We start from the raw sequence: 17,572 nt of genomic DNA, 5'->3' as shown, positions 1-17,572 counted from the left end.
CCTCTTGGCAGCTCCCATCCCAAGCCCACAGCCATTTAGACATCAGCTCCTCCCGAGCCAGGCCCCTCTGGGCTCTCGTGTGAGGGTAGGTAGGTTTGTAGAAGCAAGGTAAAGCCACCCGCTCTCAGCGCCTTCCCCGGTGAGATGGAGCCCAGCCCAAGAGGGACAGAAGCGGGCTGAGGTGGGTTCCTGCTTCCGTGTGCAGTGCCGCCCTGTGTCTGGTGCGGTCCTTCAGGCTGCCTGTCCCCTCACCCGCAGCAACAGCGGCGGGAGCGGGAGCAGCGGAAGCTGCAGGAGAAGGAGCAGCAGCGGCGGCTGGAGGACATGCAGGCCCTGAGGCGGGAGGAGGAGCGGCGGCAGGCCGAGCGCGAGCAGGTACAGCGCCCCCAGTGCACACCGGACTCACCCCTTCCCGCCCTGGCCTCCCCTCCTGCTCCTGCTGCCTGCCTGCCCTGCTCCCCAGGCCCCTTCCCCTTCTCTCCCTCCCCCAAAATTCCTCCTATCTTTTCCAGCTTCACTCTTTCTCTCTGTTTTCTCCCACCCTTCAACCCCCGACCCTGGCTCCCTGCCCTCCTCCTGTCTCTGTGCCTTCATTCCCCATCTCTTTGCCCCCCTCCCTGACTCCTGCCCCCTGCACCTTCCCTCATGGGGCCTCCGCCCCGGTGTCCTCCTCATCCCCTGCCTCTGTGGGGCTCATCCCACCCTGGCCTCTCTTTTACTCTCTCCCACCCCCCACCCCGGCCTCCTCCTCATCCTCACCCCACTGACCCCATCTTCCAACTCCTTCGCCGCCGCTGCCGCCCCCCACCCCCCCGCCTCTCCCTCTCTCCCTGCCCTCTGCCCCCCACCCCGCCCCCCAGGAGTATATCCGTCACAGGCTAGAGGAGGAGCAGCGACAGCTCGAGATCCTTCAGCAACAGCTGCTCCAGGAACAGGCCCTGCTGCTGGTAACGGGGTCCCCAGCTTCCCCTGGGAAGACGCGCATTCAGATCATCTCCGCTGCAGTGGGACGGGAGCACTTCAGGGGAAGGGGTCACCTGGGCATCAAGGGAAGAGACCTCTCCTCTCTAGGCAGTTGGAGGAGAGCAAGGGCATGCCTGCTCTGGCTTCCAGGGCTCACCCTGCTGAGCCCCCTCTCCCTACCCTTGGGCCCAGGAATACAAGCGGAAGCAGCTGGAGGAGCAGCGGCAGTCTGAGCGCCTGCAGAGGCAGCTGCAGCAGGAGCACGCCTACCTCAAGTCCCTGCAGCAGCAGCAGCAGCAGCAGCAGCTTCAGAAGCAGCAGCAGATCCTGCCTGGGGACCGGAAGCCCCTGTATCACTACAGTCGGGGCGTCAACCCTGCCGACAAGCCAGCCTGGGCCCGAGAGGTACTCAGCGCCTCCTCTGCTGCCTGAGACTCCGTCGGTCATTGCGCATGGGAGGCCCCAGGGAGGGGAAAGGGCAGGCGGTGCGGCCGGGCGGTACTGGAGAGGTCGGGATGTGACTCGGAGAACAGGACAAAAGCCGTCCTGCTTGGCGTCCTGTCACATCACAGGTGGAAGAGAGAACGAGGATGAACAAACAGCAGAACTCCCCCTTGGCCAAGAGCAAGCCAGGCAGCACAGGGCCTGAGCCCCCCGTCCCCCAGGCCTCCCCCGGGCCCCCAGGACCCCTTTCCCAAACTCCTCCTATGCAGAGGCCGGTGGAGCCCCAGGAGGGACCGCACAAGGTGAGTCTCTCCCTGTTCCTGTCTTCACACACAGACATGGTTGGGAGCGGGGGGGGGCCTCGCGTGTACACACACGTGCACATGCCTAGAGCCAGGGGCCACAGACCTCAGGACATGCGGGCAGAGACAGGCACGCGTCTGTCTCTCTGTCTTACCTGTTCTCCGGCTCCAGGAGCCCCTTTCGATGGATAGTTGGAACTCAGAGGCTTGACCTGCCCCTTCCTGCCCGCCCAGGCCCCAGCTCCCATGTGGGGGCGTGCCACAGAGCAGGCGGCCCACCCTCCCTGGTCTCTCCCCGCAGAGCCTGGTGGCACACCGGGTCCCACTGAAGCCATATGCAGCACCTGTACCCCGCTCCCAGTCCCTGCAGGACCAACCCACCCGAAACCTGGCTGCCTTCCCCGCCTCCCACGACCCCGACCCCGCCGTGCCCGCACCCACTGCCACGCCGAGTGCCCGAGGAGCCGTCATCCGGCAGAACTCAGACCCCACTTCCGAAGGGCCTGGCCCCAGCCCAAACCCCCCAGCCTGGGTCCGGCCTGATAATGAGGCCCCTCCAAAGGTAAGGGCAGCCTCGCAGAGCTGGAAGAGGGCAGAGGAATGGGGGGGATGGAGCAGGGCTGGTCAGCGGGCGAGGTGGACGCAAGCTTGGGGGTCTGAAGGGAATAGGAGGGTGGGGAGTCCAGCCTGGCCCATCCCGCAGGGGTCACCCTGATGTCTGGTGGGCGGGCCAGCATGCGAGTGTGTCCAGGTGTTTCCATGGTGCGTGTGGGAGCAGAAGAGGCCCCCCGGGCTTCAGGGAGCGCCAGGGGCAGACTTGCTGCTCAGATCCCAGCTCTGCCGTCTCCCCGCCTTGTGAACCTTGGACAGAGGCCATCAGCTTCCCCGACTTAAGTCTGCTTCTCCATCAAGGCGGGGGGTGCCCCTTCCAGGGTCTCGAAGAGGGGCCTGGTGTCCGCCGTGCCACGGCTCTGGTGTCACGGAGCCCTGACCCCTTCCTTCCCTCCTCAGGTGCCTCAGAGGACCTCATCAATCGCCACTGCCCTTAACACCAGTGGGGCCGGAGGGTCCCGGCCAGCGCAGGCGGTCCGTGCTAGGTAACGCCTAGCTGGGGGCGGGCAGCAGCCTAGGGCTTGGGGCGGGCAGCAGAGGGCAGTGTGCTAGGTTGCCCGCTTAGGGGTGGGCAAGCCCCGCTCCAGTCACCTCAGCCCCCGCCCCGCCCCGCCCCCGGGCACCCTGTGCTCCCTCCACAGACCTCGCAGCAACTCCGCCTGGCAAATCTATCTGCAAAGGCGGGCAGAGCGGGGCAGCCCCAAGCCTCCAGGGCCCCCTGCTCCGCCCCCCGGCCCGCCCAACGCCTGTAGGTAATGGAGCTGTCCCCCCTGCTCCCTCCCACCCTCACTTCTGCCACCTGTCCCCCCCTGGTGATGGCTCCCTCTGCGGTGCAGCTCAGCCTCCTGGGGCGCGGACACCCCGTCATCCTGACCCTGCCTCCGCCCCTCCCACAGTAACCCCGACCTCAGGAGGAGCGACCCCGGCTGGGAGCGCTCGGACAGCGTCCTCCCGGCCTCTCACGGGCACCTCCCGCAAGCTGGCTCGCTGGAGCGGAACCGGGTGGGAGGTACGGTGAGCCCAGCCCCAGGGGCAGTCTCCCCAGGGTGGACCCCGCCTTGGCAGCGTGGGCACCAGGCTGGGCTTGAGGCCAGCCCCTGGGTGGGCGTCAGTGACCTCCTTTCCCCCACCTGCCACGTCTAGCCTCCTCCAAACTGGACAACTCCCCTGTGCTCTCCCCTGGGAACAAAGCCAAGCCCGATGACCACCGCTCGCGGCCAGGCCGGCCCGCAGTAAGTCGTCAGGTGGCCCTCTCCCGTCTTCTCATGGTTTGGGACCTGGGGGCCACTGTGGAGCCTCTGGAGCCCCAGAGAGCGGGGTGCCAGGGGCAGGGCCATCATTAGTCTGAGGCTGGAGCGTCTGTGGGCTAACAGGGTGGCCCTTCCCAGTTACTAACCTTTCTTAACCTCTCTCCTGCCTCCTCCTGGCTGCCCTTCTTCCCCCGCGGCCCTTCCCAGAGCTATAAGCGAGCCATTGGCGAGGTTAGTGAGCAGGGCCACGGGCAGCCTCTCCTGTTCCCTGCCTTCCTCCGGCCTCCGCGGCACCCCCGCCTACCCGCCTCACGCAGCTCCTTCCTCGCAGGATTTCGTGTTGCTGAAAGAGCGGACCCTGGATGAGGCGCCCCGGCCTCCCAAGAAGGCCATGGACTACTCGTCGTCCAGCGAGGAGGTGGAGAGCAGCGAGGACGATGAGGAGGAGAGCAACGGCGAGCCGTCAGAGGGGAGCAGAGACACCCCTGGGGCCCGGTATGGGGGCGTCCCGGGACAGGGACACATCCTGCCAGAGGTGCCTGAGAAACAGGTGCTGGGGGAGGGGGTGTCGGGTCAAGTTTGAGGGAAAGCAGTTCCCTTTTCCCCCCGAGTGGAGCCTTGGCCGTCAATGCTGGCCCGTTCTTCCTACCCTTCCCTAGAGAACGGGATACAGGCCTGGGGGCTGGTGTCCCCCGCTGTCCTTCACTGTCCTGAGATGAGTGCCCCTTCAGAACAGCCAGCGTTCCCCCAGTGCGGGGCAGGGGGCGAGGGCTGCTGGGTGCCAGCAGACACTGCAGGTGCCCGTGCCCCGGCTCTCCTCTGCTCCCTGTGGCACTCAGGTGGCAGGCAGGGCCCGGAGGGCTTCCTGACCTTCCTCTCTCCATAGCAGTGATGGAGACACAGACAGCGTCAGCACCATGGTGGTCCACGACGTGGAGGAGATAGCCGGGCCCCAGACCCCCTATGGGGGTGGCACCATGGTGGTCCAGCGAGTGAGTGCCCCTCCTCCCCTGTTCTGCCCCAGCCTGCCCTGCCCCTCCTCGGCCCCAGCACTGGTCCCCTTCCCTTTGTTCCTTCAGACCCCTGAGGAGGAACGCAGCCTGCTGCACGCCGACAGCAACGGCTACACAAACCTGCCAGACGTGGTCCAGCCCAGCCACTCGCCCACCGAGAGCAGCAAAGGTCAAAGCCCCCCCTTGAAGGACGGAGGCAGTGATGTAAGTGGGTGGAGGTGGCTCCACGGGGCGAGAAGAGGTCACTGGCCGTGGGCAGGAAGCCCAGGGGTGTTGGGGGAGCCCTGGGGAGCCAGTTGGCCAGAGTGCAACAGGAGGGGTGGGCCCGGGCTGGGGTCTGGCATGTTTGCCTCACTGCCACCCCCACCCCACAGTACCAGTCTCGTGGACTGGTAAAAGCCCCTGGCAAGAGCTCGTTCACGATGTTTGTGGACCTGGGGATCTACCAGCCCGGAGGCAGTGGGGACACCATTCCCATTACAGGTGAGACGGGAGGCCTGGGGAGGGGTCGGGTGGCCTCTGATGACAGGCTTCACTGAGTGGTCACAGCCTGCCCTGTGGCCCGCACCTGCCCTGGCACGAAGACAGTAGGGCTTCTGGGGCCCCCTTGACCCAAGTGGGGGCAGGATGCTTAGAGGTGACCCAGGGACCCGCATGAGGGAGCAAGGGCTTTGCCAGGCCTTTTGGTCCGGAGTATCCTGGGGTGTGGGATACAGGGAGACAGAGTGACGGGACTCAGCCCACTCCCCTCTCCTCTCCTCTCCTCAGCCCTGGTGGGTGGAGAGGGCAGTCGGCTCGATCAGCTACAGTACGACGTGAGGAAAGGCTCTGTGGTCAACGTGAACCCCACCAACACCCGGGCCCACAGCGAAACCCCCGAGATTCGGAAGTACAAGAAGCGGTTCAATTCCGAGATCCTCTGTGCGGCCCTTTGGGGTAAGCCGGCGGGGGGAGGAGAAGAAGGGCCTGGTGTGCCCCCGCGCTCCCGGTCAGGCGAGGGCCTGGCTCTGCCTCTCATCTGCCCAAGGGCTCCTCTTGCAGGGGTCAACCTGCTGGTGGGCACGGAGAACGGGCTGATGCTGCTGGACCGCAGCGGGCAGGGCAAGGTGTACGGACTCATCGGGCGGCGGCGCTTCCAGCAGATGGACGTGCTGGAGGGACTCAACTTGCTCATCACCATCTCAGGTTGGGGGGAGGCGGTGCCCAGGAGGAGGGCTCAGCGCCTGGGGGGAGGGCTGCCCCAGTACAGGAACTGGAAAGTGGGGGCCCCACTTTCTCACCCCTCGAGGTCCACACAGGATGGTGGGAAGGTGGAAGCTGGACCTCCAGCGAGGGTTCTATGTCCCTCAGGGAAAAGGAACAAACTGCGGGTGTATTACCTGTCCTGGCTCCGGAACAAGATTCTGCACAATGACCCGGAAGTGGAGAAGAAGCAAGGCTGGACCACTGTGGGGGATATGGAGGGCTGCGGACACTACCGCGTGGGTGAGGAGGTCACGACACAGCGGCCAGGGCACATTTGTTTATGAGAAGAGAGAAAGAGATGGGGTCCTGGGCTGAGAAAGCCTTGAAGGCCAGAGATGGTGGGGGGGTCCTGCAGTTGGGTGTGTAGACAGACCGGGGGGAGGGGCTGCAGCCCAAGCAGGAAAGCCCCTGCATCCCCCCTTTCCCTGCCCCCAGTGAAATACGAGCGCATCAAGTTCCTGGTCATCGCCCTGAAGAACTCTGTGGAGGTGTATGCCTGGGCCCCCAAACCTTACCACAAATTCATGGCTTTTAAGGTAACCCAAGCCTCAACCTCCACCACTGTTCCAAGGTCTGGCGCCTCTGCCCAAATCCCCTGAGCCCTTTCTCCCCCCACAGTCCTTTGCTGACCTCCCGCACCGCCCTCTGCTGGTGGACCTGACGGTAGAGGAGGGCCAGCGGCTCAAGGTCATCTATGGCTCCAGCGCCGGCTTCCACGCTGTGGATGTGGACTCGGGGAACAGCTACGACATCTACATCCCTGTGCACGTAAGCTTGGCAGGGCCGTGGGCAGAGTGGGGCCCCAGGCCTGAGCCCAGCCTCGGGGCCTCCCACCCACTTTCTCCTCCCCAGATCCAGAGCCAGATCACGCCCCACGCCATCATCTTCCTCCCCAACACGGACGGCATGGAGATGCTGCTGTGCTATGAGGATGAGGGCGTCTATGTTAACACGTACGGCCGGATCATCAAGGACGTGGTGCTGCAGTGGGGAGAGATGCCCACCTCTGTGGGTGAGTGAGGGGCCCGCCCCCCTGGCCTGTGTCCCCGAGCCAGTCAGCTGCAGCCCACTTACCACCCCCCTCCGCTTCCCCCCCAGCCTACATCTGCTCCAACCAGATCATGGGCTGGGGAGAGAAAGCCATTGAGATCCGCTCTGTGGAGACAGGCCACCTGGATGGGGTCTTCATGCACAAACGAGCCCAGAGGCTCAAGTTCCTGTGTGAGCGGAACGACAAGGTGGGAGTGATAAGCCGCCCGGGCCCCTGCACAGTGTGGGCCCCATCCCCACCCCCACCCCTACCCCCACCCCCACCCAGGCCCTGGGCAGAGCTGGGGGAGGGGTGGTTGTAGGTCTTCCTGAGAGGCAGCCTGCCCTTCCCCCACCTTCAGTCTCTAAGAAGTCTGGGCTCCTTCGTGCCACATGTTCCTGCCTTTTGGAGGGGAATGGGGGCACTCTGCGGGACTAAATCCTGCAGTTTCTCCCTCCTCCCAGTTAACTGAGGCACCCCCACCTTGGCTGCCCCACTCACCTTGGTGACTTCTTCTCCTCCCCACCCAGGTGTTTTTCGCCTCGGTCCGCTCCGGGGGCAGCAGCCAAGTTTACTTCATGACCTTGAACCGTAACTGCATCATGAACTGGTGACGGGGCCCTGGGCCGGGCTGGCCTCTGTGGACCAGCTCACCCCCCACAGCCAGACTCCCCGGGCCGCCCTTCTCTTCCCTCCCTGGGCTTTTGCTTTTACTGGTTTGATTCACTGGAGCCTGCTGGGAACGTGACCTCTGACCCCTGATGCTTTTGTGATCACGTGACCATCCTCTTCCCCAACATGTTCTCTCCCCAAAACTGTGCCTGTCCCAACTTCCAGGGAGAGGCACAGCTTCCCCTACCAGGAACTGAGTGGGCCTAGCCCCACCCCCCTTTCTCCACTTACAAGGAGAGTGCTTGGGGCTTGGACCCCATACCCCACTGCTGCTGACTTGGCAGGGCCCTGGGCCCCATCATTTGCACGTCAGGGGAGCCGGCTCCCCCCTTGAATGTACCAGACCCTGGGGGGGGTCACTGGGCCCTAGGTTTTAGGGGGGGTCACCAGCCACTCCAGGGGCAGGGACCATTTCCTCATTTTCTGAAAGCACTTTAATGATTCCCCTCCCCCCAAACCCCAGGGAATGGAGGGGGGACCCCGCCAGCCAAAACATTTACCCCTTTCCAACCCCCATCTCTTCCAGCCTCTGCCCTTCCCTGGTGGAGGGGGGAGCAGGGAGCTCTCACCCTCTCCCCCCCTTGCTTGCATCTGTATATAGTGTGAGCAGCAAGTAGCCCGCCCCCTCCCTGCCCCCACCCCTCCTCAATGTAGTGGCCTTGGAGATCTCGTTTGTTAATAAAGACAATTCAACCAGCTCCCACCACTTCAGGCCCTAGGTTACTCTGTTTTCTGTCATCATCCTGGGTTCTAGCCAGGGCCCACCAGCATGGCTGGGATGAAGGGGGTGGGAATCTGCAATCCCTGAGCCTTAGTGGAGAGGGGGTGGATGGGCAGTGCTGGGCTAAGAGAACCTACAAGAAACAACTAAGGGATGGCCCAGGCATCCTCCGCCCTAAACCTGTGGACCTGGAGCTGGGACCGTTCGGTCCCTACCCACTCCAGCCTGGCCAGGCCACAGAGGTGCCTGGCTTCAGCCTCTCAATGTGCAAGTCTTGCAAACGGGTCTCTCCTGTTTAGCCTCTGAGAGGCTCACAGGGCTAGAGGATCACATGGGCCTGGGGCCCAAGAAAAACTGGGAGGTCAGGAAGACTGAAGTGAGAGTGGTTCTTGCTTTCTGGAGGGCTGACATGCAGGAGCCTGCCTGCACCATCTGCAGCTCTTTCTGATGCCAGCCAGGTGGCTTGACCCACACATGTGCACACACATGACTTCTTGTGAAGTTGAATACAGATTTATCATTGGCAGTGGGAAAGGATAGTAATACAGCAGTGCTAGCAAGGTGTTTTTCAAATATCCTCCTGGAGATGGGTGGGAATTCTTGTCGGTGTGGCTGTGGCCTCAGGTCTACATACACGGCGGGTAAGGCAGCTGGGGCACGCGGTTGAAGTAGGCCCCGAGGAAGATGAGGCTGGAGCCCATGAGGAAGAGGACCAGAGCGGCCCAGAAGCAGATGTTGTCAAGGGCTTTCCCCATACGCACCCAGTCGGACACTTCCTGGGGAAGGGGTGGGCACAGGTTGAGTCCCTAAAAGCTGCAGGAGCCAGCTGTGCAGGAGTCAGAGATGGTGGAGGCCCCCCAGCGCCCCACCCCACCTGGGTGCTCCCGCCCCACCTCGCCAGAGGCCTCCTGGTCCCGCGTGCTCGAAGCCACGAAGTTCACGGCATCCACACAGCAGCGGATCTCGGGGGCGGCAGCGCCCAGGTTCTGGCACAGGGTAGCTGGTGGGGGCGACCTGGGGTGGGTGATCTAGAGCCTCGCCCTTGAAGGCGTCCCCCTTGGCCCACCCGGCCCAGTCCGCTCACCGTTCCAGGTTCCGTGCCGGTGCCTCTGCTGCTCAAACACGAGTTCGCTCCGCGGCTTTTTCAGTATCAGCTCCTCCGCGCGGAGCAGGAGGCCCAGGGATGACGCCCGCCTTGGGGGCGAGGCAGCCCGGGGGATCTCGGGGGGCGCGCCGGAGCCCAGGAGTTGGGGCAGCAGCTCCAGCAACACCTGGGGTGGGGTGGGTGGGGCGGGGCGGGGCGAGGTTAGCTTGAAGCCCTACCTCCTGCCCGGAGCCCACCCACCGGGTGCTTACGTGGCGCAGCCGCGGGGACATGGCGTGAGTGGTGGGCGTCCGCAATGACACGTTGAGCACGATGACGCAATTCATGACAATGAGTGTGGCAACCACCATGACGAAAATGAGGTACCTGAGGAGCCCAGAGTTCGTGATGTCACAGCCTCCCCGCTGTCCCTGAGCCACAGAGCTGCCACTGGTCCTCTGACCTCACAAACGCACCTCTCCGCACGCGTGGAGCTACTCCTCCTGGCGGGGCCAGACGGTCCGCCCCCCGGCCCGGTCTTTCTCCCCGCCCTCGCACGGCCAGTGGCAACCATGAAGGGGACCCCCAGTTCCCTGGAAACCCTGCTGTGGGTCTACCACTTCCACAGCTCCACGGAGGTGCGCCTACGCGGATACCCTTAAGGGCTGCACCTCGAGACGCTCTGGGAAGGTTTCCAGCGTCCCCTCGATGACCTCTGCCCTATGTCCCGATGACACCACTGCCCCTGTGCCTTTCCAGGTGGCCCTCCAGCCCCCGCTTCTGTCTTCCCTGGAGCTCGTTGCGGCCGCAGCCCATGAATATCTGGAGCAGAGGTTCAGAGAACTGAAGTCCCTGGAGCCTCGAGAGCAGGAGAACACGCCTGCCGGGAAGCCCACCCTGGGGCTAGTGCTAAGAGAAGCCGCGGCCAGCGTAGTGAACTTCGGGGCCACTTTGTTAGAGGTGGGGCGCCGGGACGGGGGACAGAGGAGGAGGTGGGGGAAGTGGATTGAGGAGCAGAGACCTCTGCATCCCCACCAACTTCTGTATCCCCACTACAGATCTCAGCCCTGTGGGTGCAGCAGGAGCTACGGCGACTAGACGGCGGCCCGGGTCCGGGGCCAGACGCTGGGGATCCGGGCGGAGCCCTGGTCCGTGTAGCCCAGGCCACGGGGCAGGGGGCTCTGCAAGTGGGGGCTGCAGCAGGCGCGAGCGCCCGGCTCCTGCTCCAGGGGGCCTGGCTATGCCTGTGTGGACGAGGTGTGCAGGGGTCCGCCTCATTCCTGCAACAGTGGCAACGCCAGCTGGACCTCGGAACCCCTGGGGAACCGGTGAGTTCAAGATGAGGGGAGAGTTGGGGGCCAGAGGCGTCCCGGCTGGGTGGTACTGAGCCGGCCCACCCCCAGCAGAGATACTCCGGAGACCTCAAGTTGGCGTCCAGCAGCACTGCAGAGGACGGGGGACCGAAGAACCCACCACGATCCCAGCCCCGCCCCACGTCCAAATAAAACCCAGGTGGGGACCTTACAGTTAAGGCTACTCGGAGTCCTTAGGTATTGGCCCTGCCCTTTCCATTGAGACCCCTGGCCCCGCCCCGTGCTCGTCTGGCCCCGCCCTTCACGCTAGCCACGCCCCGCGTAGGCCCCGCCGCGATCCTCTCCGCCCCTCACCTGCCCAACAGCGGCACGCTCAGAGATGTCTCTGGGATTTTCTGGGCAATCAGGAACAAGAAGACGGTCTGGGCGAGCAGGACGTTGATGGAAACGGTGCATTTCTGGCCGCCGGCTGGAGGGAGAGCCTGGTGAGGACAGGCCCCGCACCCCAGGAGGGGCCCGGGTTTGGGGTCTGGGCGACTCCCATACCCTGCGCGGGCAAGAAATAGGCGAGCAGCACCAGGCCCGAGATGAGCACGCAGGGCACGATGATGTTAATAACGTAGAATAGCGGCTTCCGGCGAATAATGAGCGAGTAGATGACGTCAGTTTCCCCTGGGCCACCCGCAGAGTCACCGTCGTAGCGGCGGATCACCCCGGGGCAGAAGTCGATGGCCCACTCGCCGTTCTCTGCAGGACGGGAGAGGCGCGGTCAGCCGGCTCTCGGGAAATGTGGCGCCCTGCTCTGCTCTCGGTCCCCATATCTGACGGTGGGGGGCCTGCAACTCCAGGCGAGGAGAGAATGAAAGCCATCTGGGCCAGGGCAGGTGGGGCAGGTGGGCTGGTAATTGGGTCAGAAAAGGGCGTTCCCAGGGAGCTTACAGAACCACCACAAGGGAGGAAGGAGTACGAGGCCGACAATCAAGAATGATTTCAGGGAAGGCTCAAGTTAAAGCAGGGCTGTCAAAGTCAGTCCCAGCATCGAGGGCCCAGGGCAACCCCACTGTGCAAGTCCCCTCTCGGGACCCGTCTAGAAGCGGGTTTTTCGGAGCAGAAGGGGGACCTAACCAGTATAGGCCTCAGTGTCGATATCAATCTTGCTGATGGTCTCGCCCTCGTCGTCCACCGCAAAGATAAACTCCACCTCTTCGGCATTGTACGTCTGGGAGCTGCGGAGCCAGGATCCGGACCCCGACCCAGAGGCTGGGACCCGGGCCTCAGGCCCCGCCCTGGAAGCTGGGTTCTGGCAGGGGAATTACGCTCCACCCGATTACCCAGACCCCGCCTCCAAGCCTGGGTTTCCACCCCTACTTCTCACCCACTAGAGCGCGCTATCGCCTTCGAATGCCTAGCCCCACCTCCAGCACAAAGCCCCGCCCCGGATTAGAGGTCTCCCCGCCCCCGCACACCTGGCCCCACCCCTTAATCCCTCAATGGTCCGGGCCTTCGAACAAGCCTTCCCACCGGAAAACAAGCGAGCAGTTCTGCCAGTCGAAAGGGAAGTAGGTGACCTCCACGGCGCAGGTGCTGCGGTAGATGGCCGGGGGCAACCAGCTCACGTATCCGCCCTCGGAGACCAGCACATTGGCCTCGTAGGCCACCCCGAACTGGCCGTCGATACTGTGGGCTCCAGGAAACCGAGAGTTGGCCCAGATCTGCGGCTCCCTCGCCCCCCAAGCAACACCCCTGCCCCAACCAGGTCCAGCCTAACCCCCACCCCTCCTCAGACCTCGGCTTCGCTCCAGTCTGGCCCGGGCCTCACTTGTTTTCCAGCACAATCTCTGGCAACCATACGAGTTCTGAAGGGACCCGCAGGGTTTCTACGCCCCCAAAGTCGCCCTTGCTGTAGTTGAGTCGGTAATCTTGCCAGTCCTAGGGGCGGGAGAGGGGACGGAAGGACATGTGCCCCGCTGCCTGTGAGGCGTTTGGGAGAAAAGGGTCCCCTAGACCAGATCTCTCACTGTTCCCCAGCCTCGACTCACGATTCCAATCCAGACGCTGGTGGTGAGGGTCTCCTCTTTCTCGTTCTGCGGGTGGGAGATGAAGATGATGGGGGAGAGCTTTAGGAGAGAGTTGAGCGCTTGGGGCCAGAAGTGGGATTTTAGGCTCCCAGATGGCGCTCGGGTGCAGGTGCGGGTATCTTACCAGGGAGATGAGGTTGGTCAGGGTGACTTTGAGGGAGATGGTGACAATGTCCTCGGGCTCCTGCACTGGCCGGCGTCCTGGGTCATAGTTGTCGAAGAGGTAGTGGTAGAGGCGCAGCTCCTCGTTCTTCCCCTCACCTCTGCCTGGGGAGGGGGCCAAGCAGCAGGGTCAGGGCATGGAGAGGCTGAGGAGCCGCTCTGCTCTGCCTCCGGGTCTGCAGGTCTCCGCTTCTCTGATTGTCTCTGAGGCTCTGTATTTTCCCATGTCTGTCTCCCGAACCAGTGAACTGTGCCTGGGGACCAAATATGTCTGTCTACATCTCAGCCAGTCTTTGTCCCGTCCCTTTATGTCCATGTCCTGTGTGTGTGTGTGTGTGTCCCACCTCTTCCCCCGACCCTGGCCCATACCAAGAAGCGGCAAGAGGAGCAGGGCGCAGAGCAGAGCCCCTGCCATTCCACTGTCTGGTCCCCCAGGTTATTCTGAGCTCTGGCAGGCTCGGACAGGGGCAGGCCAGGGTGCGTGAGTGAGGGGAGGAGGGTGTTAGTTCCGGGCTCTGGCTATCCCTGCTGCAGCCAGGACATCTTGGCCGCTTCCAGAGGCAGCTGCCCCATCCTGAGTTCCCTGCCCCCACCCCATCCCGGCCTTCTCTGCCTGGGCTTAGGCCAGCTGTCCAGCCCCAGCCCCGATCCTCTCATGACTGGAGCAGGCCCGATGCTGGTGGGCAGGTCCTTGAAGAACACCTGGAACCACAAACCTGGCAGAGGGGGTGTGGAAGGTCCTGCTTTCAACACTGCACTGGTGTCCTCTGAGTCAGCTGCCCTGCACAGGTGACATCCCTTGCCTGCTACACTCGGCACTACCCATAGCCCGGCCAAAGTCACACAAATGCAGTTTCCGCCGGCAGAGTTTGGCAAAAGCAGAGTGTCCATAAAGATCCGGTAATGAGACAGGCAGCCACAGGGGATTAGCCTGCAATAACAAACCCCACATGGCAAAAGAGATGGTGCCACAGAACAGAGCCCACCTCCTCGCAGAGCCAGTCCCAGTGTCTGCCCACCTGCAGCTCGTCTGGGTGGGCACCTGCAGAGATCCCCGTTTCTCATCTCTCTGTTGCCACCTTGTGGCCACATCTGAAAGTTACTGTGCCCCACCTCCTTCAAAACCCACCTTTCAGTCTTTCCTAAATCTCCTTGGACCACCCTAAGCAATCACTGGGGATGCTTGTTTAAAATGCAGTTTCCTAGGCTCCATCCCCAAAGAATCCCAGTTTTGTAAGATGACACAGAGGAGGGGCCAGGAATCTGCTTTAAGAAATTTCCCGTGTGTTTCCTTATGGGGTAGGAAGCACTCTTTACACTTACATGTTCTTCCTCACACCAGTCCAGCAAAGCAGTTGCCATTGTCCTAAAGGTATCAAAGAGGACTCCAGGTCAGGTCCAAGGTCATGTTACTGAGTCCAAGCTCCTGCTGCTTGCCACATGACAGGCCAATAAATCGAGAGACAAGTTGTTGGGCAACTTTATTTGGAAAGCCAACAGACGGAGAAGACAGTGGACTAGTGTCTCTATGAACCGTTTTCTCTGAATCAGAAGTCAGGTTTCTCTTCTATTTAAGTTGGGGAGGGGGCAGGTGGCCAAGTCCTGGTTCCAGCCAGACTCTATAGGGGATGTGTTAATTTCTTCCTTCCTGCAGCCACTTACCTGTGGGCCTGGTCAGGATGTTTCCAGTGAGCTAAACAAAGGTATTTTAGCTTAATGCTAATTACCTAAGAGACAGAGTTCCCAGAGATGGGCCATTATGTATAATTTAAGCTTATAGGCAACGTTTCTTTAGTGATTAACGTAATAGAACACAAAAGGTTCTTCCTTATTACAGTTCCCCACAGTCAGTGGGGGATAACGTGCAAGGTAAATTGCTCTGCCAGGGAGTGGCGTCTGGCCCAAATTGGGTTCCCTGCTGAGTCTTAGCTGTTGATACCAGATCAAGTCCCTGTGCCCCAGGAACTAACAGAGGATTTTCTAATTGATCCCTATAAGGAAAAGGAGCCAGTCTGACCACTTTCTGAGCCCCAGAGTCAGGAATTAGAATTGGGGCCAAATAGGAGCAAGAGATGGTGGAAAGGGTGTATATAGTGGCATAACAGTGAAGCAGCTGGGACAGCCAGCTGGACCGAAGGTTGGAGCAACATTTCCTCACCCTGCCCTTGGGTTTCTTTCTTTTTTAAAAAATATTTATTTGGCTGCACCGAGTCTTAGTTGGGGCATTCAAATTCTTAGTTGCAGCATGTGGGATCGAGCATCCTGGCCAGGGATCGAGCTTGAGGCCCCTGCATTGGGAGCACCGAGTCTTAGCTACTGAACCACAGGGAAGTCCCACCCTTGGGTTTCTGACACAACTTAGTAACTTAACAACAACAACTGTCTGACATTTCCCACCCTGATGCAGTAGCACAAGAGCTTGCATATAAGAGGAACAGAGTGGGTTGCCATTTCCTTCTCCAGGGGATCTTCCTGACCCAGGGATCGAACCCAGGTCTCCTGCATTGGCAGACAAATTCTTTACCACTGAGCCACACAACATAAGAGGATTTCATCATTTTCCCCTGCTTCTTCACAGAATAACTATGGAGCCTTCAAAAACTACTATAAAACCTTATAGCAGGTGGTCATCTCTAACCATGCAAAGGATGCTTTTTTGCCTTAGCATCAACCAACCAGACTGAATTCTGGGGCAGGGCTTTTATTGATTTTTAGGAACCAAATGGAATCTTTCTCTTCCCCCTGGGAATGTCCCACTTATAGACAAGAACAGACTTTTTCTATTCCTTTCCTCCGTTTGACATCAGTAGAAGTTTCAAATATCATAAAACTGATTTGGCTGTAACTGGAGAAATGCTACCAAAACAATATGAAACCAAAAACCTAAAGGGTAAACCAAAAACCCTAAATAAACCCTCAAGTCTGGTTTTGGGGTTTAACAGATACCAATGACACGGGAGACCACATGTGATGTAATTAACAAAGCAAGGACAGCAGTACATGGTGCATGGGGTCCCAAGATAACCCTGCATAATGAACCCCTTGTGGAGATCCTAGCAGGTACTGGGGCCACACATTTTCAACTTCTTAGTCATGGTTTCATAGCTGTAATCAGACCACTTATCCAAAATACGCCTCTGAGGAATTTCTTCAGGCATAGTTGAAATATTTCCCACTTTTTTTTTTTTTTTGGCCACACTACATGGCTTTCAGGATCTCAGTTCCTCAACAAGGGACTGAACTGGGCCACAGCAGTGAAAGCATCAAATCCTAACCACTAGATCACCGTGGAACTCCCCATTCCCCATTTTTTTAAAAGACAAATACAAGACAAACAGCACACACAAATGCCAGCATCCAAATAAACCAATTCACATAAATTGCATAAAAGTCCATCAACTATGTCCTCTTATCCTCTTTCCAACATGATGCCCTACTCAAATGTGCTTCCCAGGTGGTGCTAGTGGTAAAGAGTCCACCTGCCAATGCAGGAGACTCAAGAGATGAGGGTTTGGTCCCTGGGTTGGGAAGATCCCTTGGAGTAGGAAATGGCAACCCACACCAGTATTCTTGCCTGAAAAATTCCATGGACAAGAGGAGCCTGGTGGGCTGTACAGTCCATGGGGTCGCTCCGAGTCAGACCAGACTGAGCGACTGAGCACACACACTCCACTCAAATACAAATTGGCTTATTCTAAAGGAAAGCAGCCCCAAATGGAGAAGAAATAAAATCTTCAGTTGTTACATGGAGTGACTCACCTACTGTATGAGATGTTGATTCCTTGCTCCACCTGCTAAGAGCTGGGGCAGCCAGAGAAGCTTCAGGGAATTCTAAGGGGACGATCCTCTGGACGAGTGGTCCGGGCAGCTGCTAAGGCCTTACCCCCAAAATCCCCCAACCAGAGCTGGCTGGACAAGAGCAGAAAGACTGGCTGCTCATACTGCTTTGCCATATAATAGGTCAATAAATCAAGTGACAAGTTGTTTGGGCAAGGAATAGTGGTTTTATTCAGAAAGCCATCAGCCTGAGAAGATGGAGAATTTGTGTCCTTATGAACCATCTTCCTTGAGTTAGAATTCAGGCTTCTTTTAACACTAAAAGAGGAGGGAGTGAAGTCCTGGTTCCGGCCAGACTCCAGGAGGAATTTCTTCCTGCCTTCAGTCTTTCACAGATGGGCCTGGTCAGAAAGATGCTTACTCATGAGCTAAACAAAGGTATTTTAGCTTAGTGCTCATTACCTGGGTGACAAGTTTCCCAGAGATGGGCCATTATGTGTAATTTAAGCTTATAAGCAACATCCCTTTAGTGATTAACTTGTAAAAGAACACAAAGTTTCTTCTCCCTTTTATAGTCACACAAGTAGATTGGCAAGGATGCCTGAAACTTACAGTCAGCTTTATTGATCATGGACACCTGTGTTCGTTTTACAGGCCACAGAAGCATTTCACGTCCACCATTCTGGGGTCTCCTTCCTTGTCCTTATAAGGTCCTTCAAAACCACCCCCTGAGGACACTGAGTGTCCATACAGCTTTTCCATTTCCCCACACACCCTTGAAACTTCAGCTCCTCCTGCTAATGCCTTTTCATTGCTCATTTTAGACTTCGGTCGCCCAGAAAGAATCTCATTGGCCCAGCTCACCTCCTTGCACATGGCTGACATGGGTACTGAATCTAAAATCTG

The 17,572-nt window shown here is 59.8% G+C and overlaps 3 protein-coding genes across 8 annotated transcripts in view; 2 read left to right on the top strand and 1 right to left on the bottom strand.

Annotated features, from left to right (window-relative positions):
- Nucleotides 1-8,237, top strand: part of MINK1 (misshapen like kinase 1) — a 46,512-nt gene extending 38,275 nt beyond the window's left edge. The window contains exons 13-33 of one of the 6 annotated variants that reach the window (XM_061143250.1): nucleotides 259-375; nucleotides 1,156-1,368; nucleotides 1,536-1,709; nucleotides 2,071-2,271; nucleotides 2,721-2,806; nucleotides 2,963-3,073; nucleotides 3,218-3,330; nucleotides 3,465-3,553; nucleotides 3,779-3,802; nucleotides 3,903-4,066; nucleotides 4,458-4,563; nucleotides 4,651-4,788; nucleotides 4,959-5,067; nucleotides 5,353-5,520; nucleotides 5,626-5,769; nucleotides 5,935-6,069; nucleotides 6,265-6,365; nucleotides 6,448-6,597; nucleotides 6,682-6,841; nucleotides 6,928-7,067; nucleotides 7,390-8,237. In XM_061143250.1, coding sequence (XP_060999233.1) covers nucleotides 259-375; nucleotides 1,156-1,368; nucleotides 1,536-1,709; nucleotides 2,071-2,271; nucleotides 2,721-2,806; nucleotides 2,963-3,073; nucleotides 3,218-3,330; nucleotides 3,465-3,553; nucleotides 3,779-3,802; nucleotides 3,903-4,066; nucleotides 4,458-4,563; nucleotides 4,651-4,788; nucleotides 4,959-5,067; nucleotides 5,353-5,520; nucleotides 5,626-5,769; nucleotides 5,935-6,069; nucleotides 6,265-6,365; nucleotides 6,448-6,597; nucleotides 6,682-6,841; nucleotides 6,928-7,067; nucleotides 7,390-7,473 — 2,727 coding nt within the window. In that variant the 3' untranslated portion in view covers nucleotides 7,474-8,237. Of the gene's footprint in view, nucleotides 1-258; nucleotides 376-1,155; nucleotides 1,369-1,535; nucleotides 1,710-2,010; nucleotides 2,272-2,720; nucleotides 2,807-2,962; nucleotides 3,074-3,217; nucleotides 3,331-3,464; nucleotides 3,554-3,778; nucleotides 3,803-3,902; nucleotides 4,067-4,457; nucleotides 4,564-4,650; nucleotides 4,789-4,958; nucleotides 5,068-5,352; nucleotides 5,521-5,625; nucleotides 5,770-5,934; nucleotides 6,070-6,264; nucleotides 6,366-6,447; nucleotides 6,598-6,681; nucleotides 6,842-6,927; nucleotides 7,068-7,389 lie in introns of all 6 variants that reach the window. The other 5 variants (XM_061143248.1, XM_061143247.1, XM_061143252.1 and 2 more) reach the window with 5 other exon arrangements.
- Nucleotides 8,238-8,749: 512 nt separating this feature from the next.
- CHRNE (cholinergic receptor nicotinic epsilon subunit) lies at nucleotides 8,750-14,251 on the bottom strand. The gene is made up of 13 exons (XM_061140747.1): nucleotides 14,227-14,251; nucleotides 13,606-13,707; nucleotides 12,852-12,994; nucleotides 12,689-12,733; nucleotides 12,469-12,578; nucleotides 12,171-12,326; nucleotides 11,775-11,875; nucleotides 11,196-11,396; nucleotides 11,004-11,118; nucleotides 9,609-9,723; nucleotides 9,337-9,523; nucleotides 9,146-9,252; nucleotides 8,750-9,028 (listed from the first exon to the last, which is right to left on the bottom strand). The coding sequence occupies exons 1-13, from the start codon at nucleotides 14,249-14,251 to the stop codon at nucleotides 8,879-8,881; spliced, it is 1,557 nt and encodes a 518-aa protein (XP_060996730.1). The 3' UTR covers nucleotides 8,750-8,878.
- C5H17orf107 (chromosome 5 C17orf107 homolog) lies at nucleotides 9,732-10,743 on the top strand. The gene is made up of 3 exons (XM_061141036.1): nucleotides 9,732-9,974; nucleotides 10,096-10,296; nucleotides 10,395-10,743. Exons 1-3 carry the CDS (start codon nucleotides 9,909-9,911, stop codon nucleotides 10,677-10,679), a joined length of 552 nt encoding a protein of 183 aa, XP_060997019.1. The 5' UTR covers nucleotides 9,732-9,908; the 3' UTR covers nucleotides 10,680-10,743.
- Nucleotides 14,252-17,572: the final 3,321 nt, after the last annotated feature.

The sequence above is a fragment of the Dama dama genome, chromosome 5 (assembly GCF_033118175.1).
Source record: "Dama dama isolate Ldn47 chromosome 5, ASM3311817v1, whole genome shotgun sequence".
Lineage (NCBI taxonomy): Eukaryota > Metazoa > Chordata > Mammalia > Artiodactyla > Cervidae > Dama > Dama dama.
This window is presented reverse-complemented; position numbering and strand designations above follow the sequence as displayed.

Excerpts from the sequence above, each read along its gene's own strand:
- C5H17orf107 (XM_061141036.1), top strand. The coding sequence starts at position 9,909 with ATGAAGGGGACCCCCAGTTCCCTGGAAACCCTGCTGTGGGTCTACCAC. Across the intron at positions 9,975-10,095 it reads ACTTCCACAGCTCCACGGAG|GTGGCCCTCCAGCCCCCGCT; the intron begins GTGCGCCTACGC and ends GTGCCTTTCCAG. Across the intron at positions 10,297-10,394 it reads TCGGGGCCACTTTGTTAGAG|ATCTCAGCCCTGTGGGTGCA; the intron begins GTGGGGCGCCGG and ends TCCCCACTACAG.
- CHRNE (XM_061140747.1), bottom strand. The coding sequence starts at position 14,251 with ATGGCAACTGCTTTGCTGGACTGGT. Across the intron at positions 12,734-12,851 it reads TGACCAACCTCATCTCCCTG|AACGAGAAAGAGGAGACCCT; the intron begins GTAAGATACCCG and ends TCCCACCCGCAG. Across the intron at positions 9,524-9,608 it reads TGTCCCCGCGGCTGCGCCAC|GTGTTGCTGGAGCTGCTGCC; the intron begins GTAAGCACCCGG and ends ACCCCACCCCAG.